The sequence below is a fragment of the Monomorium pharaonis genome, chromosome 1, assembly GCF_013373865.1.
Source record: "Monomorium pharaonis isolate MP-MQ-018 chromosome 1, ASM1337386v2, whole genome shotgun sequence".
NCBI classification, from domain to species: Eukaryota; Metazoa; Arthropoda; class Insecta; order Hymenoptera; family Formicidae; genus Monomorium; species Monomorium pharaonis.
In genome coordinates, this window is record NC_050467.1 from 3191854 (window position 1) to 3219582 (window position 27729).

At 39.6% G+C, this 27729-nt stretch overlaps 3 protein-coding genes across 8 annotated transcripts; 1 reads left to right on the plus strand and 2 right to left on the minus strand.

The window, feature by feature from the left end:
• The first annotated feature begins 925 nt into the window (after positions 1–925).
• On the plus strand, positions 926–19017 carry LOC105829026 (nephrin). 4 transcript variants are annotated; one of them, XM_012667655.3, is made up of 15 exons: positions 926–2658; positions 2901–3409; positions 6298–6430; positions 7107–7315; positions 7812–7922; positions 8832–9035; positions 11055–11200; positions 11342–11492; positions 12177–12307; positions 13140–13299; positions 14123–14419; positions 15088–15408; positions 16942–17232; positions 17732–17841; positions 18434–19017. In XM_012667655.3, the coding sequence occupies exons 2-15, from the start codon at positions 3232–3234 to the stop codon at positions 18545–18547; spliced, it is 2556 nt and encodes an 851-aa protein (XP_012523109.1). In that variant the 5' UTR covers positions 926–2658; positions 2901–3231; the 3' UTR covers positions 18548–19017. The 4 variants fall into 4 exon arrangements, with proteins under 4 accessions (XP_012523109.1, XP_028047877.1, XP_028047878.1 ...); XM_028192076.2 differs by having other exon boundaries at positions 2974–3409; XM_028192077.2 differs by having other exon boundaries at positions 2977–3409.
• LOC114254835 lies at positions 18609–23494 on the minus strand. Its single transcript, XM_028192079.2, has 3 exons — positions 22350–23494; positions 20537–20800; positions 18609–20222 (listed from the first exon to the last, which is right to left on the minus strand). The coding sequence occupies exons 1-3, from the start codon at positions 22515–22517 to the stop codon at positions 19974–19976; spliced, it is 681 nt and encodes a 226-aa protein (XP_028047880.1). The 5' UTR covers positions 22518–23494; the 3' UTR covers positions 18609–19973.
• A 2248-nt stretch (positions 23495–25742) lies between these two features.
• Positions 25743–27371, minus strand: LOC105831156 (mediator of RNA polymerase II transcription subunit 6). 3 transcript variants are annotated; one of them, XM_012671113.3, is made up of 5 exons: positions 27208–27371; positions 26933–27092; positions 26693–26804; positions 26048–26294; positions 25743–25964 (listed from the first exon to the last, which is right to left on the minus strand). In XM_012671113.3, the coding sequence occupies exons 1-5, from the start codon at positions 27230–27232 to the stop codon at positions 25885–25887; spliced, it is 624 nt and encodes a 207-aa protein (XP_012526567.1). In that variant the 5' UTR covers positions 27233–27371; the 3' UTR covers positions 25743–25884. The 3 variants fall into 3 exon arrangements, with proteins under 3 accessions (XP_012526567.1, XP_012526566.1, XP_012526568.1); XM_012671112.3 differs by having other exon boundaries at positions 26693–26867; positions 27208–27369; XM_012671114.3 differs by having other exon boundaries at positions 26693–26867; positions 27161–27369.
• Between the last annotated feature and the right edge of the window lie 358 nt (positions 27372–27729).

Consider the following 27729-nt stretch of genomic DNA (forward strand, 5'->3'; position numbering starts at 1 on the left):
GCCGTGTATGAGTATCCGTAACTACTGCGGTGAAATTTTTGCCCTGTCAAGAAGTAGAACAATTCGTGCCAATGAAAAACGGAACGTTTGCCGGTGTCGAAAAATAGAGTCGATTAATTCGAGAGCGAAATTTCAACAAACTCGTTCGTCGGTTTCGAGTAGTTTGCTGTTTTTTACATGTGTTTTATATCGTTGTTTTTTTTTACGGGCGCGCATAGCACCTTATACATCTTATATTTTTGACGGTCTTTTTCTCCTGGCGGAAAAAGGAAATCGACGAAATAATACGCGGGGATGATCGATCACGGCGGAAATTGAGGACCAGTAGAATAACAACGGAAGCATCGTATGTGCGTGTGTCGAAGTGCACGCCTGGTACAGCGGTCGACCGATCTGTCATCGCCATTGTCGAATCGCCTAACGGCGGCTCTAAGCCCCAAAGGGTGGCAGCCGTCCCCAGAAGGACGATAATCCCGGCGGAGAAAGGCGGTGCTTCGTCAGGACGCGTTGCGCCATTTCAGGTGCGAGAGCCTCGAGCCTTCCGCTCGAGTGGTTTAGCGTGCCGCGGGTGCTTTAGGCGAGCCCGGCTCTCGCGAATCACGCGGCGAAAGAAAGCATTCAACGGACATCAAAAGACCCGGTGATTAATGAACGCGGGTAATTAAGAAACATTAAGGAAGGCTGCCGAAGGACTCCTCGAGATCCTCGTACTATTCGGAGAGCGTGTCGTCCTCCTCCCTCCTCTCCGTTGCGCCTCCCCCTCCCCCTCGAGAGGATCCTCGCCGGAGGACATCGCCGTGGGGTTGGCGGTGGGAGGAGGCCGTCTACCTTCGAGGTAAGAGAGAGAGAGAGAGAGAGAGAGAGAGAGAGAGAGAGAGAGAGAGAGAGAGAGAGAGAGAGCGAGAGAGAGAGAGAGAGAGAGAGGGAAGGAGGAAGGGAGGGAGGGAGGGAGGGCGAGAGAGAGAAAGAGGAAGGGTGGGAGGCCTTTAGGGGTGGAAAATCGTTGGAGAATACCGTCGCGGTGAAATCACTCCTCTCGAACGCTCGCGAGACGATCAGACCGCGAAGCATCCCCCGCCGGGGCCGTCCTGCTCCCTTGCCTGCCTTTCGCCCCTTTGCCCTCTCGCTGGTAGGATGGAAGTGGAGGAAGTGGCTGTCTGATCTTGGACGGAATGACAATAAGACTCCCCTTTGATTAATCGACGGAACAGACAGAAAGATAGAGAGAGAGAGAGAGAGAGAGAGAGGAATAGAGAGTAAGTGAGAGAAAGAGGGAATTAGTCCTCTCGAGACGGCGGATTGTTTTGCAAGTGCTAAGAAGTTCTGGTTGTTAATAGAACTGACTAAATACAACTTTAACCGAGTAAGTTAGACATAAATCCACCGATTCGAAGCAAGCGATGCTTCGAATAGCGTCGTGCATTGAGATATCACGCCTCTCCATTAAAGCCGACAAGTCTGTTAAAATGAATTAATACGCAACATTCTCTCTTGCGATAATAAAATAAGAAGAATATTTCCGGTGTCGACCTGTGGATCGTCCCCGAGCGTTTCAGCGCGATAAGATACGTGTCGAAGTGTTACGAGTGCAACGATTAATCAAGTGATTAACGATTGTTCCTCTTCCAACTCCCCCTCCCCCTCCCCTTCGACTTAAAGGATAAAGTTGCTCGACTAATCCTTTCGTTGCATCCGACCGTCGAAGAACTTTCCAGACACAGAGTAGCGCGGGGGCGGGCGAGGTGCGCGACAATAACGCGAATGAATTCGGGAGGAGACGGGATAAGTAGAGTGGATCGAAATTAGAATCGTGTGCAGCGAGTGGAAGAGGGTCGGCGCTTGATCAGGCGAACCGGCGGATCCAAGCTCAAGGTGCACTACTGAAAGGAACTCATTTGCTTAAAGAGATCTTTTGCAGTACACGGCCCACATCTCTGTAAAATTATATATTACACGGTCATAGAGAACACATATACTTGACGAGGCGCGTCTCCATCCGCGAAAACACGACAATAATACGCGAGAAAAATATCCGCAAGTATTAACGGTATATCGAAAATAATAATTTGTAATAATCGATCATAAAACGTCGACGAGGGAATAATCGACGGGATTCCGAGGCCGGCCGGATGTTTTCGAATGTCTATCTTTATTTGAGCCGGCGACAGGCGTCAATTTGAACGGTGAGTAATCTGAGGCTCCATGCATCTTCGTGAACGAGTGACGAATGCCGGGACGTAATCGACAACGATAACCAAACGTTAACAAATCACAGTGAGGACAGCGGGGGAATTTGTGCGATCGGAAGAGAAACGACAGAGTAATCGGAGGACACCGCGTCGGCGAAAACTCTCCGTTACTGTCAAGAACCTATAGTTTAAGAATAGTTTGATGGGCATGGGGAAACTGATGGTAATGTAGCAGCTGCAGCGAGAGCAATTGAACACCCTTAAGTACGAGGACAATAAAGTTGAGAGCGGGTGATCGGAAGTAACCACGTGAAAACAACCGAATAGCTGCTGTTGAACTCGATATCGCAAGGTAATAAAAAAAGAGACGACAATATATTTTAGCAACCGGATCGATCGGGAAAAGACAAGAATAGTGACGGTAATAGGCGCGAGAACGTTATCCTGAAATATTAAGTTGATGCAAAAGGTTTGTCCGTTTGACTACCTGTCTACCTTTTAGACATTATTTCTCATAATCTTTATCAATCAATATTATCAATTTCAATATCAGCACAGAAATTTATAAATTTATATTTTACTTGCTAGTAAAAATTAATTTAACGAGAAACTTGCTTGCCAAAGAAATTTTGTTCTTCACAAAGATAATTCTTTATTATTTATTAATGCACAAAATTTCGTGTAGATTAATATAAACAATTTAAAAAACAGCGTAGAATCTTGATACATTCGATTTCTGAAATATAACAACGAAAGGCCCGGCAATCCTTTTGCACTGATTTAGCAGTGATACGCCAGTGCAACGAGAAAGCGCAGAGTGAAAGAAACACAGATTTGTCAGCCGGGCACTTCGATGCGCCTCGATAGCAGGCGTTCGAGCTTAAGGGATTCGCACACGGTGTGAGTCGGTGTGAGTCCTGTGTGTTCGTCGTCGTCGTCGTCCTGCCACGCGCGCTGCCTGGACGAGGGAGCCGGGTGCGGGGGCAGGTCCTTCCCGGTGTGGAATGACAATAAGGAGGTGCCGTAGCCGCGGGGTGGTATTATGCCGGGGACGACGGATTTGAGCGTACCGCCCAAGTGCCCGGCGAAGGTCCCCCTTCGTGGGATGGCACTCGGGACGCTGGCCGAGATAGCAGTGAGACTCGTGATTAGCGGCTACATATTCGCCGTGGTCGTCTACGTGAACGCCAGCGGCAACTGGGATAAGGACGATGACCTAGGTACGCGCGGCTCGAGCACGAGCACCGAACGGTCGCACGAACGGCCGAGATTAACCACTTTCCTGACCCGCGCGAGCGTTATACGTATAGTCCTTTCGAGCGTGTCCCAAAATTACCGGTTGTCCCGGCACAGAGGCCAATTTTCCCGATTTTTCCTTAATAAAGACGACATGACATGGAGGACACGTCGCGTTACACTTTCTATAAGTAACTTTTTAATTTTCGAGCGGTACGTTTTCCTTGCGACTCGTGCTTCAAAAGTTTAAGTTAAAGTAATGTTCACTTAAAGTTACGGCTGATAAATATACACGTTGACTTAATAATAAAGTTATGTTTATCAACTCTCCTCCGAGCGGACTTTAATCTAATAAAATTTCATCTCTGAAATTAAGAGTACATGCTTAATTTAATTTAGAGCGAAGTTTTCCAATCGTTAATTACGCGAAAAATATCGAAACCTCAATGTTCCGGTTGGGGAAATATCGATATTCAAGTTAACGGAGGAATGTGTGACCGAAAATTCATTCCCCGTGATTTTGGGACGCAAAACGGTCGTTTGTTGTTTTTCATTTTTTTCTAATAAAACGAAAAAAAATGTGATAAAAAAATAATAGATTACAAAAAAGAAGCACGTCTATGAGTGCGTATGCGTTTCCACAAATAAATGTATTTTATTTTGACTGTATTTTATTTTTAATAAAAAGAGAGAGAGAGAGGGAAGAGGAGAAAATTAAATTAAAAAACAGAAGAGACGTTAAAGGTCAGTTTTTCGCAAAAAAAACCCGGGGAAGGAAGTGGTTAAGTAGAACTACGCTTAGCGATTCGCCGTTTTTCTGCGGATTGCATTATTATTTCGTTGTACGATATATCGCTAAGGAAATAGATTAACAAAGAAGGAAAATTTTCCTTGATCCGAACCACACAATGGGTCCCTTAATTCTGCTGGTAGCTTCGTTTGCCGTGCACACTCAGCATGTCCGGCGCAGAATGGAACTCTATATGGCTTTTGTGCGCAAAATGGAACCCAATACGTATTTCATAAATGCATATTGAAAAGTGGAAAACTGACAAAGTCATGAAATTGAAAACTGTTAGAATCGATATTTACAAAGTTATGGCATTTTTAAAAAATAAAACTAGGACAAAATAAAAAAAAGAGTAAGTCTGGACGAGCCCTTAAAATTGTGATGAAATAATAAATAACTTCTCATTAATGCATATACGATTATGCCTTGATCAAAAGATTCAAAGCTTTTACAAGTTTTGAATTTATAATTCACCCCACGCTCACAGCTGTTTAAAAATTTTCCATTTGGCACTTTTTTCCTCTCTCCTCGTAATTACACGTGCGGCTATCTTATCTTCAACTTTTATTCACAGCTATTCTCCAATTATAGTGGTGCCTTGTCAATTTTCATTTATATATTTGAAATGCCTTCAGCATAAAAAATGACACGCATTTAAATAGATGGAACAGATAATAATCGCGCTGATACGATGCTAAAAAAGATAAATGGCTCGTGGCCATGTACATTTTTCATCGGGGCGTCACAAACAAACGTAAAAGCGATATCCTGCCGGAAGAGTTCGTATTCGTGTTACAGACGTCGTTCGATTGATGAAAATTGCGGCGTATCGGAAAACGGGAAATCAGACGCAGCTTGTTGCGATACCGGAAATCACTCGGAGCGTGAAACTTGCTCAAAGAAATGTTACGCGCCGTAATTATATTTCGCGCTGCCGGAGTGGAAACTCTCCATTATGCGCGAAAACGAACTTCATTAGTGATATTTTTCAAGCTGCTTTTCCGTCTCTTTATTCGTAAGAAGCAAAGCAGCTTCCTTTTTATTATATGTCGCAGGAGGCAAGGACTCTTTCTCGCGTCAGAATGGAATGTTAAATTGAAGGGAAATATCTCTTAAGATATCTACACGTCCTTGATTCACGATTTTATTTCGTGAAATGTAATGATATTACTCGCTTAGAGTTCAAAGCAGCATAGGGGCTGCATTATTTCAGGGTAATTTAAAATCATGCTGCACAATAAGAGGAAAAAATTTAATCACAAGTTTTTTTTGCTGCTAAATCTCGTTTACCTGAATGGCTTGTGAGTAAGTTTACTTACAAATACTTTCTACTAACTTAATAACTTTCTACATTCTTTCGTGAAAGCTGGCGTTACAGCTCATTTAACTTATTAACCATATAATTAGCAATTCACAAAACGTCGTAAATTATTAAACATAATGGTTTTCGAATACGCATTAAAATACAAAATTACATAATATTATACAATATCTTCGTGCATTCGTCACAATTATTAACTTAATTATTAAGCGACCCGTAATGCGCTTGCTTCTAAGAAAACAGAGGAAGTATTGTAAGTAAAATTATATTCAAAGCGTCGAAGTTAATGAGATTTAACCAGGAAAGAAAAGTCGCATTGTTGTTTACGGGCAAGTTCCTAATGAAACCCTTAAAAACAGAGACATTGAAAAGATTTCATGATTTTCTTAAATTTTAATTTCAACCATTTAAACAGTAACTATCGATTGAAAAAAATTCATTTACAGCGCACAGAAGTTATTTAGTGATTAATTTATTGTGCAATATTCTTTCGCAAATAACTTGACCGTTTTTATCAATAATTGAATATGCCACGCAGGTGCCATTTGATTTCGGTTAAAAAATTTATTCCAACGTTACACGTCCGATACGTCCAATAAATAAATCCGGTAATAATAATGAGTGCGCGGTTAAATAAATGGTGCATTTGATAGACGCTGCTATCTAGTTAAATTTTAATTAGTCAAGCTATACATAAACCAGGCACGCCGTTTGTCGCTTTACTGGCAACCGACGCATTAATCTTTCTTCAACTTCCCCAGTGTCCACGTCTAAGGTCAGCGCCGTACTTGGCCGTACTGCCACTTTGCCTTGCGACATTGAACCGTCCACGCGAGAGGATCGCGTCTACATGGTCCTTTGGTTCCGCGATTACGCAGTGAAACCCATTTACAGGTGAGCGACCCGCGCCGAGCAACAGAGAAACTTACAAGTAAAGCTATCTTTGAGCGTTGAGTCTCGCTGAATTTATTGAAACTCGATACACTTGTAAATTAGTAAAAACATGATAAATGTCGATAACCGGCTAAATTTTCATTTTTTTGCTATAAAAAATTAATTTTACATTAATATTTACACTAGTGGATACACTGAGGAAGAAGTTGTTTATTTGACTTTCTCAACTTAATTAAGTTTCTACAGTTCTACAGTTTCAAATGTTATTTTATGTATTTTAAGTTTAATGCACAAATACTTACAGAAATTTAATTAAGTTAAAAAATTAAATTAAATTATTTTTTTACGTAGCTTTTGACATTCTGTACACTTTATTCATTCACAAAATTACGCTGCCATGCTTTGTTTAAACGTTGCAGTCAAGAAACAAAACATTTAACCAATTTTCGAGGACTAACTTCATCCCTTAGCGTGTTTCATTGTCGATAAAAAACCTGTCCATTATTTTATTACTCTACGTGTGTACTGAGTTTCAATAAATCCGGCAAGTAATACAAAGGTAGGATTATTTGTTGTAGAAGGAGAGAAAGAGAAAACTTCTCGTGACTGGAAAGAAAGGAAAAAAAGAAGTTGAGGGCCTATTCGCGAATTATTTAGACTTATTAAATGTGCGTAGTTTCGACGTGCGGGGACGTGCTTTCAACAAGGCCCTAAACTGGTCGGACAGCACCGCCGTGGGGCCCAGGGCCTACTTCGTCACGGTGACGAAGCCGGCCGCGCTCTCCTTGGAGGCGGTCCAGCTCGACGACGAGGGGCTCTACCGATGTCGGGTGGACTTCAAGAACTCGCCGACCAAGAACTTCCAAGTGAATCTCACGGTGATCGGTGAGGAAACTCATTACCGTAACGACCGCGTAACACTGTTCCGGTATGATTAACTGCACCCCGGTTAACGCGTAAGACGCCCCCGAGGATCGTTCGAAGCGAAGGGAAAGGGCCACCCCGTGCTAAGAACAGAAGAAAAAGAAGGAGAGAATCAGCGGAATTAGCTGCAGTTAACGTCCGCCGATATACCGAGGTCTTTTTTCATCTCTCTACGCGAAGTTAAACTTGCCGGAACAATCTCCGTCCGTCTCGCGCGGTTTCGCTAATTGAAGGGCCCGCCGCTGCGGCGACCTAACCCACTTTCCTTCAAACTTCGTAGGGGGGAGAGGGGGAGGAACGAGGGCGGGAAGAGGGAATTAATCGAAATTTCATTTTTGCAAGTTTAAAATTAACTTTCGCGAGAGCTCTCTCCTTAAAAAGTCCGGACCAAACTGCCCGGACCATTATCCGTCAATTATGGAAAGCGAACCGCCGGTTCGCGGAATTGTGTTCGCAGTGCCGCCGCACCAGCTACTCATCTACGACAGTTCCGGGGTGCAGGTGGAGAGCATCGCCGGGCCGTTCCAGGTCGGCGTCGAGTTCGGTCTGTCGTGCGAAGTGAGGGGAGGTGAGCGCTCCGTATTCCGATTCGTCTCTTTGTGATTTGTCCTTAGGTAAATCTTGTGCAAATACGCGAAAGAGAGAGAGGAGTGCCTTTGACCCCCCCTATCTGTATCTTGAACTTCCGTTTCTCGCGGTTATTTACATTACTCCGCGCTCTCGCTTGTGCATATTTGATATACCGCTGTGAAAATGGTAAATCAACGTTATCGCGCGGTTAATTATAATTTCGGACACGCGCATCGAAATTTCTTTATAACCGCTCCTCGCAATTAATATAATTAAATGACACTCGACGGAAGATAAAATATGGTGTTTCGCGGTAGAGCAAATTTCTCGTCGCATAGTTTAAAAGCGACGATGAATTTGCGCGTGTGTACGTACATACGTTTACATAGTCACGCGTATTCTCCAGCTTGTAAAATTTTATCCGTTAATTCCTCTCGGAGAGAAATCAGGTTTCTCATTAATATATTTACTCGAGATACGAATCTCAACGAGAGAATGAGAGAGAGAGAGAGAGAGAGAGAGAGAGAGAGAGAGAGAGAACGACAAATTACCGGGGCCCCGCTTTTACGCGCGTATAAATCTCGGCATGACCCCCGCCTCAAGATCGCGTGAACAAATAAAAAGCGAGGAGATACCGCCGCAGGCTACCGGTATTAGCAATTAAATACGAGCCCCGGCTTCTAAGTGGCCGGGTATTACGCGGGCGCGCCCGATCGGAGACACCCGGTATTAAGGGTAATTATGGCCCCGGTGATTTGTCTGCTGTCACGCGAGACTGATCGACGACGACGAGCTGCGTGGGGAGGAGAGAGCGTAGGAGGGCAAAGGAGGGGGGGAAGAGTTAATTAGCCGCGTATAATTTCCGTGCTTTTCCCCGTGCTTTCGCGGACGTACCCCGTACGCGTAGGGAAACCCACGCCGGTGGTGAGCTGGCTGGTGAACGGCAAGGAGGTGGACGGCAGACTCGAGGAGTTCGGCCAGAACATCGTCGTCAGCAAATTGACGGTGCCGCAGCTGCGCCGGGAACACCGCAACACCACGTACAAATGCCAGGCGGCCAACACGCATCTTATACCGCCGCTGGAGAAGACCGTGATCCTCGACGTTTATCGTGAGTACTTTTCATCCTTTTACCTGCTTACCAAAAGGATTTTCCGCGGCTTTTTACCCTTCGGCGTCGCGATACAGTCAAACGTCTCCTCAACCCCGACAGCATATGTAGCAGAAATATTTGTAGGAATTTAGAGAGGAGAAGATAATATTATGACTCTTGTAGTAGGTATTATGACCACTCGTATTAATTTCTATTTGTTAGATGAGGAATTCCAACGCTTGTGGAATCGCTTATTTGGTGGCCTGGCGCAATTATGCAGTGGTACTGCAATACGCTAATACACAACAACCAACATTTGTTGGGGTATTTTTATTTTTGAGCATTTTCAAAGTATATTTTAACGTTGAAAACATACTTCCCTATTCCTTTTAAACTTGGACGTATTATTATACAAATATATGTACATATTTGAATGTTTTTTATGACTTAATATTTTATTCGGTTATACACATTTCAGTTGTACAAAGTTATACAAACAGTAGCGTGGAATTTTGCTGAATGTAGCGTCGTGCTCCTGACGTCTCAATAAGTCTAACATGGCCTTTTTTCAGAGAGAGGTCGTTTCATTAAAATAACTATTCTCGATAATTTGATTGTTTTGATACTTTTATTACTAATTTATAGTTTATATTACATGTATTATAGATTTTTAATACCGCAATCTATACGGAAAAGATCATGTGTACATATTTGCAAATCCGACTATGGTTCATTGAGAATGAAATCATCGGAATATTCGAAAATGATTACTTATCAAATGAATGTTTTAAACGATAATCCGTTTTCGTTTAAACCTTTTGACGATTTTATTGCCAATAAACTGTCAAATTTTAGTCCAATCTAAATGATCTAAATCGTAAATATCCGTTTGTTATTTTTTGCGAAAGCTAATTTGATCGAACAGTTATCTCAGTGTAGCTATTTTATAATCTAGAATCGATTGAACGATATATTGGCGAATAGGCAAATGTTAACTTTTCAGTAGCAAGTTTTTAAAATATTATTTATTAATAAAGTCATTGTACGTACAATACAAAATGTACCAACCAGAATGGGGCCATAATATTATCTCTATAATATTTTCTTTTCATGAAAAATTGATAAGTATGAGCACCGTTCTACATTTAAATTTCACATCTGATAATTCTTCATGCAAAAGCAAATGAGTTTTAAAGCTACCAAACGCGAATGGAAGTTACAAAAGGCCGAGTGTCATCCAAAGGTTAACGGTGTCGGTGCCGTTCCGTTTTGACGCGCGCAAAGCGGTACCCGCGGCCGCATTTAGAAAGTTGCATGTTGTTGTTGTTGTCGTCGTCAGGGATCTCAATTAAACGGGGCAACGAGCGCATTTGACAAAAATATGGCATTTATTTGCCGCAATATCGGTTGCACGACCCTCTAATTACGCTTTTGCAAAGTTAATCAAAATCCCCACGGCATTCAACCCGTTAATAATTCATATTAGTTAAATTTCGACCGCGGAAAGTAATCCTTTCGCGTTTCTGTTATCGGCCCGATAAATTATTGACAGGTTTGTTGAAAGTACGGAAACGTTGACCCTGGGCGCGCGGATAACCATGGCTCGTACATCGCGTTTAATAAATTTAACTTTCTTTAATTATTCAGCTTGAACAAATCTCGAACTAACGGAATAATATCCGTTCATATTTGTGGTCATTTTAAACGAGTATATTTTTATCGAAAAGCGACGTTGGCAATCTCTCAAAATCGATATCGATCGGATTAATCTTTAACACGTTTTGTACATACGTAAACGTTTTAATTAAAAAAGCGGCCGCGCAGTAGTCGCCTACGATTTATAATCACGAGACATGGCGAATTTAAAGGGGTTAGAATTTACATTCTAAGCATTAATTATAAATCCCTGCAACCTCGTGACTTTTTGACGTTTCGCGGATCGTGCTTGAAGCTTTTTAAGGGGAGCGTAAAAAGCGACACGTATTGCCCGCGAGATATGGCGCGCAATAAACGCGATTCCGCACCGGTTGCTTCCAGTGAAACCGCTCACCGTGAAGATACTGTCGAAGCTAACGGTCATGGAGACGGAGAAGGACTACTCCATCACCTGCGAGACGACAGGCTCGCATCCCCGCGCCCGCATCACCTGGATCGAGGGAAACGAGACGTTCCTCAACGGCAAGGTCGATAACTCGAAATATATACCTACTTTGAGAACGTCAAAGTCGCGCACGTCGACATTTTTTGACGTTCCCTTCTATCCTCATCCCCCTCTCCCCACCTTCTCGAATTACACCCTGTGCAATTTTCGTATGTGCCAGCAGGTAATGGAGAGCGGGAACGCGTCGGCGGTGCTTAGCACCCTGATATTCTCACCCGTCCCCGACGATCACGGCAAGATCCTCAAGTGCCGCGGCGAGAATCCGGCCTTGGCGGACGCGTACTTGGAGGACTTCTTCAAGTTGAATGTCGTCTGTAAGTGGCGGGCGCCGTTTCTTCGGGCGCCACTTTTATCAAACTCGAGTCTCTCGCGGTTACCGCGAAATCAATTTGCCGCCGATAACGCGTCGTCCGCGCCGGTAGCCATTTTTATACATCTGCGCGAAGCACATTTTTCTATTTTATCTTTCAGCAGCGAAAATAAAAACTTTTCCAGTACCTTTATATCGAGGCGCACGATTGTTTATCCGCAAAAACTGCAACTCGCGATATTGTTGATTGAAGTTATTTATATAATAAGCCGCAGAATGTGAAGATATCCCGTTCAATTAACGTTTATTGGCCACGATAATATTTATTTAATGATTAATGGTCAGTAATTCAAATTCGGTTGGAAGATTTAAAATCCACGCACGCAAACACGTAAATGGCACTCAACGTGCTTTCGTTGCGCTCGTTCCGCGCGAAATATGTGAAAATGGAAATCTGTTAAATCGTTAAATCCATTGTACGTGAATGGCCGCCTGTCTTGTTAATATTTTCTCGCTCCTTTACCGTACCCCGGCGACTTCAATATTTCACGTCCATTTTCTCACCGCGAGGGAAGGGGGGGAGGGAGGGGGAGACGATCCGCCGAAATATTTTATTATGGTCGTGCGCGTTGAAACATTGAAGAACCGAAAAATTTCCCCTTTCCTTTTTTTCTCTCACCTGCCGCAGTCCCGCCTAAGGTACAGCTGCATCTGGGCAGCACTCTGAACGCGGAGAACATAAAGGAGGGCGACGACGTGTACTTCGAATGCAAAGTCCGCGCCAATCCGGAGCATCACAAAATTACTTGGCGCCACAACGTAAGTCCCACACCTACACTAGCAATCCCTGACAGCAACGAGCCCAACTTTAATCCCGGGGTTTGTTTGCCGCCGCCTGGCGCACCTCGCTACGTCTCACTTTTAAAATTTCGATTGCTCGAGCTTTGGCTCTCCACCAAACGGTTTCCGAGTTCCAGAAAAAAAAATAGAGTTCCGACGACTAAGCGCGAAAGGCACGCACACACACACACACACACACACAGGGGTGTCCCGAAAAATAACGGGACGACCGAACTTTACGTTTCTATTCGCACGAGACTCGGTAATGACTTTTTTATTTTGATAAGGATCGATTCGAGTCACGATACTTTACGACGGAACTTTGGAAATGTTATTTGGAACTTTCGAGAAAATGCCAGTTTTACGAAAGAAAAAAAAAAGCAAACCCTTGCCTTATGAGCGGCAGGGGACTTGGAAAATTTTCGTCTCTTCATGTCTGCATGTGCATCCATTTCTTCGGCAGAATGTCTTATTAGGTGAATATTCGTGACACGCCTATTCATAAACGGAAATAAACTTCGCATTTTCTCGGAAAATTTCTACCTTTCGCCTTCGTCTTCGCGAAACACGGAAATTCGGGAGGTGTGTATATTTGAAATATACATGTAAAATATTTATACGGAGAAAGAGAATCCATTAAAAAGGGAATCTCGTCTCGCAGACGGCGACGGATTCGAGCGCAAAGCGAAAAGCTTTACACGAAATCTATTTGTCACCTTCCTTTCTTATTACCGAAGAAATATGGCGGAAAAAGCTATATCGTCCCGGAATCTCAACCCCCGTGTTAAACGCGTTAATCCATCAATGACAGGGCGGCGTGTTGACGCAAAACTATTCCGCCGGTATCATCATGAGCACCCAGAGCCTGGTGCTGCAGGGCATAGGACGCGACAACGCGGGAAATTACACGTGTCTCGCCAGCAACGATCGTGGGGAGACGACGAGTCCGATTGTGAACCTGAGAGTGCAGTGTAAGTAGACACGACAAGTACGAATCGATAACAAGGACCTCAGAAAGCGAATGTGTAATCTCGACGAGTGTACGCGCCATCGGCGGGGAGGGGGGGAGGGGTGAGATGAATCGAATTTCAAGTTGAAGTGGATCCGCGAATGGAGGAAGTAATTGCATCATTTATAGAAACCCGATCATAAATTTCTCACAAACAGATTTAGACCTTTGCACTTGTTGTTTATGATATAAATAATGTAATTGTATAGCTGTAAATATAAATAATATAATTACCTAATTATGAATACGAAACGATATATATTTATTTGTATCATAAATTAACACGGTACAATCTGTATAAGAGTAAATTATTGGCATGTTCATTTATTAAAAATGTATTATTATGAAAGGTATTATTACGGAGGAGTTAACCTCCGACCTTTCCAGCGCTAGAAGTTACATTTAACGTTTGCTCCTATTTCCTCCGGTAAACTCCAAAATACGCGTTACACAATATGCCAACCGCGCGTAATTGTGTTCGGGAGCGAAATATCTCGGACGTCAGATATGAGGGATTACATTTTAGAAGCCAATTTATTTTCAACCCTCCCATCTAAGCCCTACGGCGAACAATATAATTCTCCCGATTAAGGGCGAATAAAACGGCTCTTAAACTCGGAATAATCCCGCTGTCGAAGTTCCGCCGATCAATATTAGCGAGGAAAGACGAGAGGAGAGACCAAAAAAAAAAAAAAAAGAAGCGAAAGAAACGCCGTCGTTTTTATCGCCTGTTCACCAGGAGACGCGTGTCTCCCTTTTTTCTTTTTCTTCCACGTGCGATCCAGTCGCGCCGGTCTGCAAGATGAAGGAGGTGACGATTATCGGGGCTTCTCTCGAGGAGTCCGTGAAGGTGCGCTGCGAGGTCGATGCCGATCCGAACGAGGTGGACTTTGTCTGGGAGTTCAACAACAGCGGCGAGAACTTCGAAGTCGCGCCGGCCAAGTTTGACGGCAACAACGGCACCATGAGCGAGCTCGTCTACACCCCCGAATCCGAGAGGGATTACGGCGCCCTGACCTGTTGGGGTAGAAACGCGATAGGAAAGCAGGAGGCGCCCTGCATCTATCAAGTCATTCCAGCAGGTGATGTCTCAGATGCTTATTGCATTACAGGAACGGGCAAGAGGGGAGGGAACGATAGAAGAAATCGGGCGGGAATTTTATATATTTGATCGCGTGTTCTTCCGCTTCTTCCGATTGCGAATCGTAACCCCGGAACAAATCACCCATCCGCTGTCGCTCCCACTTTCATAGGGACAAACAAATGCGCGCTCGGGATTCTGAAAATATTTAAACACCGCGCGCGTACTCCGCTGCGTCTCACGTCGAAAACACATGATATTTAGATTTTCGCGTTTAAAACTTTGCGCGGATATTTGCGCTTTCCTTTTTTTTTTCTCCTTCAGTTTCGACTCGCTTGCAGCCGACATATCGCGTCCTGTACGTCATACGCTCGAAAATATTTGTTTTACCCCGTACATTTTCTACGAGACGGATCGCGTTACGTTCCATCATAGTTTACTTAAATCGTACCTTTCTTCGTATCTGACGGAGATTTAGAAGGGAATAAAAGCACATTCACAGCTTTAATTACATTTTTTCTCTCCAATATACTACCCTGCGTGTAACGTAACACTCTATATTTTTCTCACTTTCTCGGTAACTGCATCGGAACATTAATTCGTCAAATCCCGGGGAGCTGGATATCCCTTTCGATTAAAACTGAAATTCAATGCGATATGTCTGAGCAGTGAAACCGAATCCCCTGAACAACTGCACCATCAAGGCGTCGCTCAACCAAAGCTCGGAGATCCTGGAGGTCGAATGCGTGCCAGGATACGACGGTGGGCTTCATCAGGAGTTCAGGCTGGAGGCTTACGAGGTGCTGACCGGTAATCTCCGAGTGAACGCGTCCAGCGTATCGGCCGATCTGCCGATCTTCCGGATCGCCGTAGCCGATCTCCTGCCGGCCACGCATTTCTACCTAGTGACCTATGCCGTGAACGCCAAAGGCCGCAGCGAAGTGTCGCTGTTGGAGGACATAATGCTGCGCGATTCAGAGAAGCATACAGGTAATTAAATTATCAAAGTATTTGTAAAAAGAGTTTTCTGCAAAAGTGTCAAAATTGTATTTTTACCGTCCTGTTTTCCCTCTTTTTCCTTTTAGAAATTGAATCCAGATAATAACTATGTAGTGTGTGTCTATAAATACTGCACGCAAAAAAATTCTATCCCAGCTATTTTAACAACAGTATACCTTTTAGTTAAATTCGTAGTATCAAATTTTATCCAATACGAATTATTTTCAATCATTCACAGTCGCCATTGCTCGTATGTAATATATCGTTATATCGTTTAACTGATACAATGGGTAAATAATTTAACTCAGAAAGTATTAAATTTGACTTAAATTTAATTTATTATTTATTAGGCGCATACATTAATGTAGACGCTGCTTATTTTGAAACTAAGTAATTTAACACAGAAATAAGTTGCTTGTTACCTACGTATTGTGTTAAAATAATAAAATAATAAAATAATAAAACACATATTGAAATTAAAAATAACAAAATGTTATTTAACTCAAGGAATTAATTCAATTCTTTTTATAATATTCAACATTATCTTTTAACATATTCTTTAATATTTAATAGTGCAAATAGAAATAAATGCTAAGATGTTTCTTTAAATGTTATAAAATACGTTAACTAAACTATATAATTAGCTTTTCTAATAAAATTTAATGATGCCAAGTTTATTCGATCATTCAAATTTGTCCTTTTCAAACTGACTCAATTAAGGTAACCAGATTTAGAATACATTTTAGTTTTGCTCTTGAATAACAAATAGAATGAGATACAATTAATGATCTTGCAAAAGGTATCTTAAAAAGGATTGACAGGGATTTATTGTAAAGAATTTAATCAATCATAAAATTGAAATGAGTAATTCGAAATTTATTTCAATATCCGTTTCCAATAACTCAGTGTCAGTTAGTTATTTTGACATAATTATGAAAGAATAGAAATAGTATGTCTAATCTAATAAATAACCAAACAATATTTTAGATTCCATAAACTATAATTAGCGAATAAAAGAATTTGTGTCGTTCCTTTTATTTTTAAATTTTGCATTTCCATTAAAAAAATATCCATAACAGACTTTTATTTGAAAAAATGATGTTTATTGATAATTTTTTATTAAAAATTTGCAATGTATACATTGCTAAATAGAATTATTGCTTTTTTTATCCCAAAAATACTAACGAATAACTTATTTTTCATTAAAACATTTTACACCTTTTTGAAAAAAAGGAATAGTACCATTTACATTATAAAGATAACAGCAAGTGTCACATAATTAACACGATAAAGGGTAGTTCTTCTCTGTTATTAAAAATTTAAAAGAAATATATATATCTCCCGTTAACATTAATTTTATTACACCGCAATTAATCGCGATTAATCCTCTGTGCACAATGAACAATGTGCATACGTTACATCGAATAAAACTCCTCAAAGAGCAGCAAAGGAAGGTCTTTTTTTCACGCATGATGAGGCAATGCACAGAGACTGGTCGCAGGACGAGATGCATTCGTTTTCCAGACACTGGCGTCAGCATGCTGCCGTTGATCCTGCTGCTGGTTGGCTGCCTGCTGGCCTTCGGCGCGACCGTGATCTCCGTGATGCTGATGATGTATCGACGACGCGGCACCACGTCACCGGTGCACATCGAGCCCTACATGAAACAGCCGATAATCACACCGCCGGACTCGAGGAACAATTCGATGCTGGACGTGACCCACGGCGACCACACGTACTTCGTCGAGTACACACTGAAGCAGGTCACCGATTATGCGCTCAATAATCAACCGGACATCATACAGTCGCCGCAAGGTATTGTCTTGCGTAAAAGATGCTTTTATTTCTATTCGCGATCTGATCTGATTCGGTCGATCTAATCCATTCGATTCAAATATCGAAATAGACGAGAATCAAATCGAAGGGAAATAATTTTAAGGATTCATGAAATAATGGAAATCCAAATGGACAACAAATGTGCCTTTTGATTACTGTCAAACCGTCATTTCCCCGACTAAACCTGGTACATGCTATTTTGAGTTGGCACTTTGCAGCAAACGTTTTCATCAGAAATAACAGGCTTTTATTTAAATAGCAGGAACGAGAGACAGTATTTTTAAAAACCATTGGCTGATAATAAAATTTATAATTGAAAAAGAGCACTCTACTCCGCGACCTGTTAAATGTAACATTTAACAGAAATTCTCCTTTTTTTTTGTTTTTCAAGTCATCTGGCCGGTCCTCGCCCTCAGCGCTTTATTTAAATTGTTCGAAGACCGCGGAATGTAAAGCGGAATAAACGTGAATGTTTCAGACCAAGAGAAGATCAAACGTGAGCCACAGCTGTTTTTGCCGGTGAGACCGGACACGCTGTTCGCGCCCTATGACATTCACAAGCAGGGACTGCAAACAAACAGATGCAGCGTAAGTCGTGCTAGAAATTATTACTACGGGTTTTCAAAGAAAGGGAAAACGATTTCAATAACGTAAATAACGCGCCGTTGCAATCCGCCGCGAATTAACCTGATATCAATTTAAATTCTGCCGCACCATTAGACTAGAGGAAAAGGAATTGCTTCAATTCTTGCATTGGGATAATTGCAACGAGCGATGTACGTGTCTCAATCCTTAACGAATTGGCACGTATAATGATTTCTAATTATCTCAATGGTGGGATTAACGTGAAATGTGCCCTTGATTCTTTCCCGTCGATTCTTCACGGAGATAGGAAGTTTCAATAGCGCGCGAGATTCCGAACTCCGATTTGGAAGATTAGAAATTTAATCTGCCGTAGATTGAATTTCTATCGATCGCTTATAAATTAAGCCGGCTATCTAACCAATCTCAGTTTAGCTGTCGCACGACCGGTTTATAACCGTTATGAATAATATCGATCTTTCAAAGCGGATACGCGCGATCGCTGCTATTTTCGATTCCCAATTCTGTTTCTCCGCGTCGTGCGGCGAGTATCTATTAATTAGATTCAGACCCGATATCTCCTCTCTTGACTTGGCAGCTGAACCCGTTCTCCGCAAAGTCCTGGGAGCCCATCAGCTTCAAAGCCGATCGCAACCTGATGAAGGAGATCATCATCGCCAATTCCATACCGGGCCCGGAGAGCTGCGTATAAACTTGATCGCAGAAGTGAATCGGGAGATGCAACAGCACACACACATTTATTTACAATACACACACACACACACACACACACACACACACACATACACAGACATAGAGCATATCATAAGGGCAATCGATTTGGGAAGCCTGAAAACTGTACCGCGCGCCGTCGATCGATGCCACGACGGATACACGCGGATATCAAAGACAAAGTCAACGAATCTTGTGTCTCGCTTGTTAACGCGCGCCGGTGTGACATATCACGATGACGATATCGTAGCAGACATATCAGCATATCGTAGAGCATATCGTGGCGCGCCACGATCTCTCCCGAGATCATCGAGAGTCCTTAGGATCCCCCCGTCGATCCAGCGCGAGACCGGGGCGAGGAGTCGTCGCGAGAGACGATTTAGTCGCATAATTTAACCGAACGCTACACGTGGTGTACTATTCCAAGTTTAATATATTTTGTGTCAAGTCTTGAAACGTCTTGTCATTCCATAGCATCGTTTATCACGACTGATACACCCTCCTCCCAGCCGCTTTCCACTCTAATTTCTCCTCCCAAGCGAATTTTTTTTTAAATAACTAAAAGAAATTTTGTAATCCTTTATGGATATTTATGTCTAAGTTTTTAGCTTGTTAATCTCAATTTAGCTTCTTCATTTTATTAATGACTTATGTGTATTTTTGTTATACAATATACATTATGGATGATATATATGTAAGTACATTGAGATAACGAATATGGGAGGCTCCAAATATGTTTCACCCTGCCATCTCAATTAAAACTTCTACAATAATTTTATAATAAAATTAGTTTAGACTTTATTTTCTTTTTAATTATCAAATTAGACCAGATAATCTCTTTTTGGAAGAAAAAGAGATATGCAAGATTTTATTTAAAAATACTGATTTTTTAAATATATGTTATTGCATATACAAAAAAATTTTCGCGTTTACATACATAATAACTGAAAATAATATTAACTAATACTTATAGCGTATAACAATAAATTTAGTCTTCCCTCTAAGAAAAAACACGGCTGCGGATATAATTGAAAATATTATTTATCCAATTTATTCAGAAAAACATATTTATTCAGAATTTCATGAAAACAAAGCATGTATATGAGATTTATACGAAATACATTTAAAGTTTCACTTTACTTTGTGTGTTCTTTTAAAAGGGATAGTATTAAAAATCTACATTTATCAGACACATCTTGATAGACAGACATATGAACGAGATTATTGTAATTTTACAAAAAAAAGGATACGTTTACAAATAGTTTCTTACAAAATAACTTTAGTAAAGCTAGCCAGCGGTCAAGCATCTTCCATCTTTTCTCGTGGGGGCGCGGAAGATTGAAATAGGTTGAACCTCGGTTAACTTTGACCACCGTTTATTGACCACGGTCAATGGACGATGCGAGCTAGAACAACGTGCGTTTAGCGTGCGTGTATTTAAGAGACGACCGGAAGCAGGTGCGGCCGCTTCCGCAGGCCGTCGCGCCTAGGAAGACACCGTACACCAGAGCGGTCCAGACTATCACGCCGACCGCAGCGGCCGCCAGTATCAGATGCGCACGATGACGAACGCGATCCAGGATCCGCAGCATCCACTTGCGGTCCACCGCTCTCCCAGGAGACGCCGCGCGGCGCAAGGATGCGGTCGCCGCGTTCTAGACATGCGCGGTTTATCAGAGAACATATCCGGGGTAACATAAGCCAAGCTATTAATTTCATATCAGAGGTGAAAATAAAAGTAATTCTTGTAACCGATTATTCCACCCTTTACTGACAAGTAATTCGATTATATCGATAAATTGCAATATGTATCGGCCCGATCGACATCGCGTCCTTTTTTTTTTTTTTTTTTATTAACGCACAGAGGGTGTGAAAAAGTATTGATTGTAACTAACTTTACTTTATTAACAACCGACTAATCGAGAAACTCTGAATAATCAAAGCCAGGAGAATCTGTTTTTTCCCCCACCCTTATTGCGTCCGTATTCGCTCCGACAGTTCGCTTAACAACTGCAGCGGCCTTCTGCTCTCCATGCAGTTTGTCGTGCCGTACGTTGAACGCCTGCTCCACTTTGTCCTCTAACTCGTGCGGATCGTCATACGGCTCGTGTACTTCGCTGTACACTTCGTGTACTTCATTGTCGAGCGCTTCATGTATTTCAGCGGGCATTTCGTTAAGCGTTTTCTCATGCGCCTCATCGTGCACGTCACTCGCGGCCAGGATACGCTCATACTGCGGCAAAATGGTCTCCTCAAAATTGCTACGAACTACTTGCTGTCAACTAATTAATAATTAATAACTGCGAGAAAAAGGAATTTTTTTATGGTTGCCATACTAACGCGAGGTTACGGAATCTTAATGAAATGAATACTTCCAAATAATAATTGAAAATATAAAATGAATTTTTCAGGTGAATTATAATCCCTGCCGTTCTGTTCAAATTTACTATACAATTATATCATTTGAGTATAAATATGATTTAAAATTTCTGAAAAATAAAAAATATTTATAGAAACCAAATTTTATATTAACAAAGCCAGACGACATAGTAATGTGTTTAAAAACATTTTCAAAATGTATACTGTGGATTCCGTACTGTTTCCTTATTGTTACATGTATAAATATATAAATATATAAATGTAAATTTTGCAAGCATCAATGCGGGCATCGATGCGGATAAAATACAACAAATAATAAATAAATATAAATATTTATTTATTATTTATTTATATATTCGTAATTATATAAATACATTTGGTGTATTAAACACTTTATTTATATTGTGTTTATTGTTTAAAAAGCAAATATTTATTTTTTATCTTTTCTTATCTGCAACGTTGATCTATTTGTTTTTACGTATTATTAAATCGCAATGATTACAGTTTCTATTAAACGCCACTAGACAATTTATAATTTTATGATGAAAACTTTGAAGACTATAAATAAGGTAACATAACATGGACATTTTTGTAACATCTAAGTATAAATGTGCTTTATGTGTTCAATACTGTACGTCTATTTATAGAACTCATGGATTTATATTAAATGGAAACTAAATGCAATGTGAACGTTCATTAAAATATCTGATATGGAAAACCATTAAATATCAGAGAAAAAACGTTTTTTTTACATAAAAGTAAAAAATAAAACACTTTGGGTCAAATAGATTCGAACAGAACAACGTGATTAAAATATTGGATATCATTTTTAGTAAAACAAGATAAAAGTACAAAATTTTTTAAAAGCGAAATAAAGGAACAAAATGGAAGATTAATACGTTCTCAATGCCTTGCCTTTTTTAATTCGTCTACTGTTCGCTGAAAATAATAGCTACTTATAAATTAATACAGAGTTTTTACAATTTGTACAGTGTGCAAATTGGAATAATTTAAACATTATTCTCTTTCTCTCTCTCTCTCTCTCTCTCCCTTTTTCTTTTTCTGATTTTTTGCTGTTACAGAAAATAATATCTCTACTTGCATGGTATATAAAAAATTTTTTATATATTTAATTTCTCTACAAATATATTTAATTTCTACCGAAGCGTTCGCGTTTTTCCAAACGTCGTGTCGCAAATTGCACAAACGCTCCGAATTATCGCATGCAAGAGCAAAATCAACACGCGCGTCCGTAAACGTGTTCGCGTCCCGCCGAGGCGGTGTATCTTAAAACGGAGAGAGCCGGCGTTCTCCAAACGGATACGGAGGGGTGATTTTAGCGATGTTGGGAACGTGTCGGAGGATCGATCGCGTCCAATTACGGGAAATGCGGGGACCCGTACCTGCATATCCTGCAGTTTACTTATTTGCTGACGGACCAGGCGAACCACCTTGCATTTCGCGTGTTGACAGTTCACCAGGAACTCCGCGAGGCTCGTCGTCCGATCGTCTACGTCCTCGTCCTGCTCCAGATATCGGCAATCGCCGCATATACGCGCGTCGCATATCATTTCCAACGGCGTATCGCGAATGATCTCTCGCGGCGCACAGGGTCACGTTCAGTGCGATCTGAAAGGATCATTTTTCTCCTCGGTTAATCCCCCGCGGACACAGCTGAAGATGTGAGCGAGCGCTCGTGCAAATTGAATGACGCGATCAATAGCTTTTGTTCATTTTGTCGTCGCTTTGATCGATGTTGTCGATGTAGCTTTTACCGTCATTTTAATCTGTTTCTCTATAAACAATTATAATATTTCTGCTTTTAAAAGTAATTAAACACTCGTTTAACGTGATCGAGACAGCAAGAAATTTGAATAATGTATTACAAAAATCACATTTTTCGACTAATAATTTTAAATAACTAATTTTAGATTTGTTTTTAAGATTAAAAAATATACATTAGTAAAAAAGTTTTTTGCAATTGAAATAAATTAAATTAAATTTTATAAGTCTATCTGGAAATTAAACTAAATTTCTTTATCTGTCTCTTATATTAGTTTATTCAATTACACAAATTGCATAAATGGTACCAGAACTCACTAAACGTCAGTAACATTTAACAGACTGTAAAGTAATATTAAGAAATAATGAAATTTTTTCTGGTTAATAAAAAACTAAGAAATCAGTGAAATTGATGTTAAACATTGTCAAAAAACTTTTTATATTCATGCTTTATTATGCAAGTCAGAAATATTAAGACATTTCCTTTATTTTTAACACGTGCATCGTTAAGAGTTTATGAACTGTATAGCACTCGTTTGTAAAAATCAAACAAGCTTACTTAATTCCTCTTTTTAAGTTTTAACTTTGTTCTTCTAATTTTATTTATGTAATACATTTTAAAAGTTGTATATGCGATAAAGTTCTTCGCAAAATAAATACTTTCATGTCTATTAAGAGTTTATTAAAATTTTTCGTAAAAAAATTATAATTAAAAATTACAAAATTATAATGTAAAAATTAATTTCTGCAATAGGCTGACAATTGCAAAAAATATCGAATTTTTACAATACACAGAGTGTTGTAAAAAATAATTTCTGCAATAGGCTGACAATTGCAGAAAATATCGAATTTTTACATTATACAGAGCATTGAAAAAATTATTTTCTGCAATAGACTGACAATTGCAGAAAATATCAAATTTTTATAATACACAAAGCATTGAAAAAATTATTTTCTGCAATAGGCTGACAATTGCAGAAAATATCGAATTTTTACAATACACAGAGCATTGTAAAAATTATTTTCTGCAATAGGCTGACAATTGCAGAAAATATCGAATTTTTACAATACACAGAGCATTGTAAAAATTATTTTCTGCAATAGACTGACAATTGCAGAAAATATCGAATTTTTACAATACACAGAGCATTGTAAAAATTATTTTCTGCAATAGGCTGACAATTGCATAAAATATCGAATTTTTACAATACACAGAGCATTGTAAAAATTATTTTCTGCAATAGGCTGACAATTGCAAAAAATATCGAATTTTTACAATACACAGAGCATTGAAAAAATTATTTTCTGCAATAGGCTGACAATTGCAAAAAATATCAAATTTTTACAATACACAAAGCATTGAAAAAATTATTTTCTGCAACAGGCTGACAATTGCATAAAATATCGAATTTTTACAATACACAGAGCATTGTAAAAATTATTTTCTGCAATAGGCTGACAATTGCATAAATTATCAAATTTTTACAATACACAGAGCATTGTAAAAATTATTTTCTGCAATAGGCTGACAATTGCATAAAATATTGAATTTTTACAATACACAGAGCATTGTAAAAATTATTTTTTGCAATAGGCTGACAATTGCAGAAAATATCGAATTTTTACAATACACAGAGTGTTGCATAAAATATCGAATTTTTACAATACACAGAGCATTGTAAAAATTATTTTCTGCAATAGGCTGACAATTGCAGAAAATATCGAATTTTTACAATACACAGAGCATTGTAAAAATTATTTTTTGCAATAGGCTGACAATTGCAGAAAATATCGAATTTTTACAATACACAGAGTGTTGCAGAAAATATCGAATTTTTACAATACACAGAGCATTGTAAAAATTATTTTCTGCAATAGGCTGACAATTGCAGAAAATATCGAATTTTTACAATACACAGAGCATTGTAAAAATTATTTTCTGCAATAGGCTGACAATTGCAGAAAATATCGAATTTTTACAATACACAGAGTGTTGCAGAAAATATCGAATTTTTACAATACACAGAGCATTGTAAAAATTATTTTCTGCAATAGGCTGACAATTGCAGAAAATATCGAATTTTTACAATACACAGAGCATTGTAAAAATTATTTTCTGCAATAGACTGACAATTGCAGAAAATATCGAATTTTTACAATACACAGAGCATTGTAAAAATTATTTTTTGCAATAGGCTGACAATTGCAGAAAATATCGAATTTTTACAATACACAGAGTGTTGCATAAAATATCGAATTTTTACAATACACAGAGCATTGTAAAAATTATTTTCTGCAATAGGCTGACAATTGCAGAAAATATCGAATTTTTACAATACACAGAGCATTGTAAAAATTATTTTCTGCAATAGGCTGACAATTGCAGAAAATATCGAATTTTTACAATACACAGAGTGTTGCATAAAATACCGAATTTGTACAATACACAGAGCATTGTAAAAATTATTTTCTGCAATAGGCTGACAATTGCATAAAATATCGAATTTTTACAATACACAGAGTGTTGCAGAAAATATCGAATTTTTACAATACACAAAGCATTGTAAAAATTATTTTCTGCAATAGGCTGACAATTGCAGAAAATATCGAATTTTTACAATATACAGAGTGTTGCATAAAATACCGAATTTGTACAATACACAGAGCATTGTAAAAATTATTTTCTGCAATAGGCTGACAATTGCAGAAAATATCGAATTTTTACAATACACAGAGCATTGTAAAAATTATTTTCTGCAATAGGCTGACAATTGCATAAAATACCGAATTTGTACAATACACAGAGCATTGTAAAAATTATTTTCTGCAATAGGCTGACAATTCCAGAAAATATCGAATTTTTACAATACACAGAGCATTGTAAAAATTATTTTCTGCAATAGGCTGACAATTGCAGAAAATATCGAATTTTTATAATACACAGTGTTGTAAAAAATTTCCTTTTTTTAAAATAATTATTAAAATTTAAAATATAACAATTATAAATTGCATACTTTATAGACACATAAATATTTATTATCATCTGTATATTAAAATATATTTAATTAAATAGACACATGAAATTGCTACACTTTCTTCTCTATTATTTTACAAGTTAAAAAATTTAGACATGATTGTTTTCCACATCCATCATTATTAATTAAGTCTAGGTTTCTTTTCTGGTTGTTGTTTCGGCTCTTTCTTCTCAGTCTTCACTTCCTGTTTAATCTCTACAGCTGAAATAACAAAAAATAATGTTAAATCAAGATAGTAAGAAATCTGGAATAGATAAAACGAAAGAATCATAAGCTACACGTACAAGCTTCTGTTGCTTGATGTACTGGCTTTGGCACTGGTAAGGGAAATTTACGTGTGAGCTCTGCCAGCAGCATATCGACTCTCTGCCGCTGAAATAGCGAGCTAGGCTCTTCACGCACTGGCGTTTCCTTTTTTGCAGCCATAGCCTTGCCATTTTTGAAATCCCAAGAATATCCCTTACTTGGATGATATTTAGAGCACTCCCTCGCCTCATCGAAAGCAGATTGTAAGTGATGAACTGTGGACAGCTACATAAAATATGTCTCTCAAGTATAATAAATTTAAATATGCCAATCAAGTATGCGCTATACTAAAAAAGATACAAAAAATATTCTGACAGCAACTGAATCTTGAAATTTTAATTCTCCAACTGCACTCATATTTCTACTCCATCCATCTACAATCTGTATCTTTTTCATCTAGTCTAAGTTTTTTACATTCTAAGTTTTCAAAAAATCTGGAAAAATTCAGAATTACCTTTCAACATCTCTATTACATTACCAAATAGTTTTTTAACTTGAATGTTAGAACCTTTATTTAGTAAAAATTAAAATTTGAGAAATTTAAAAGTAACATTTTGCTTTGGCTGAAAAAGACCTAGATTACAGATGGAAGTAAGTTAAAATGTACACTTTGTCTCGCTCACCAGTCTGGAACTCACGACAGATCCTAAATCTGGAGCTTGGTACACGACACCAGCTATAATATAATAATCAGCAACTGGGGAGGCTAAAGTCGGCGAATGTCTGTGTTGTTTCCTAATTACATATAGGATCGGCTCTTGCACATGCAAAAGAATATACTCCAAACCAGTCATATTGCTAAAGAACAACCAGTGTTCATGAACACATTTCTAATAAATGCATTTAATTTGATTGAAACTTACGTCAATTGATCGGGGCTTAAACGCTGCATCTTGATTATCTCATTGTTGCAAGTTCTGTCATAGAACGGATTGCTCCTTTCCGAGAAGTAGTCCATGATGTTACTTGGATTAAGGACGGGAATCCAGGCGCTGTCGTGCCAGGACAATCCCAGAGGACTTTCTACGAGGTGAGAAATAAGAAGGATTATTGAGTAAGTCAAGTTATGAAAACTGAACGAGCGAGGTTACCAGAATTGATTGCTCGACAATCCTTAAGGTAGCTCGTAGATCTTCACCTTGTTGAGCTTTTCCGGGCATCATCGTGACAACCACTCGGCGAAAACTACGTAGAAATATTAATTGTAATTCGTCCTGGAACGACACACTATTTATATTAATCTCATCTCAACATCATCATTCTGCTCCGTTTACATTGATCCTTGCGCACATACCGGCGTTTATCTGTACTTATAATACCCGCTATCTGTAATACAGTTTCCTACCGTACCCTACGTACCTTAACGACCATCGGAAACACTCGTGGACGTCGGTATGAAGTTCAACGTAAATACACGTTTCACCCACGCGGAGGCACTAACATAACGACCGAAGCGCTTTGGCATTTCGGTGCGCGCCGTTGCGCGACAGTAAACGGTAAGTTTCGTCGCAGTCCCATTTCTCTACGGCTTCTACGCCGTTTCTGTCCGCGGCGAATTTCGACGTCTGTCAGTGAGACGTCGCACGATCGCGACAGGAATGTCCCGGGAGCGTCACTCGGACCCGTGTCGATCGCGATGTGATCGCCGTGACTACCTGGT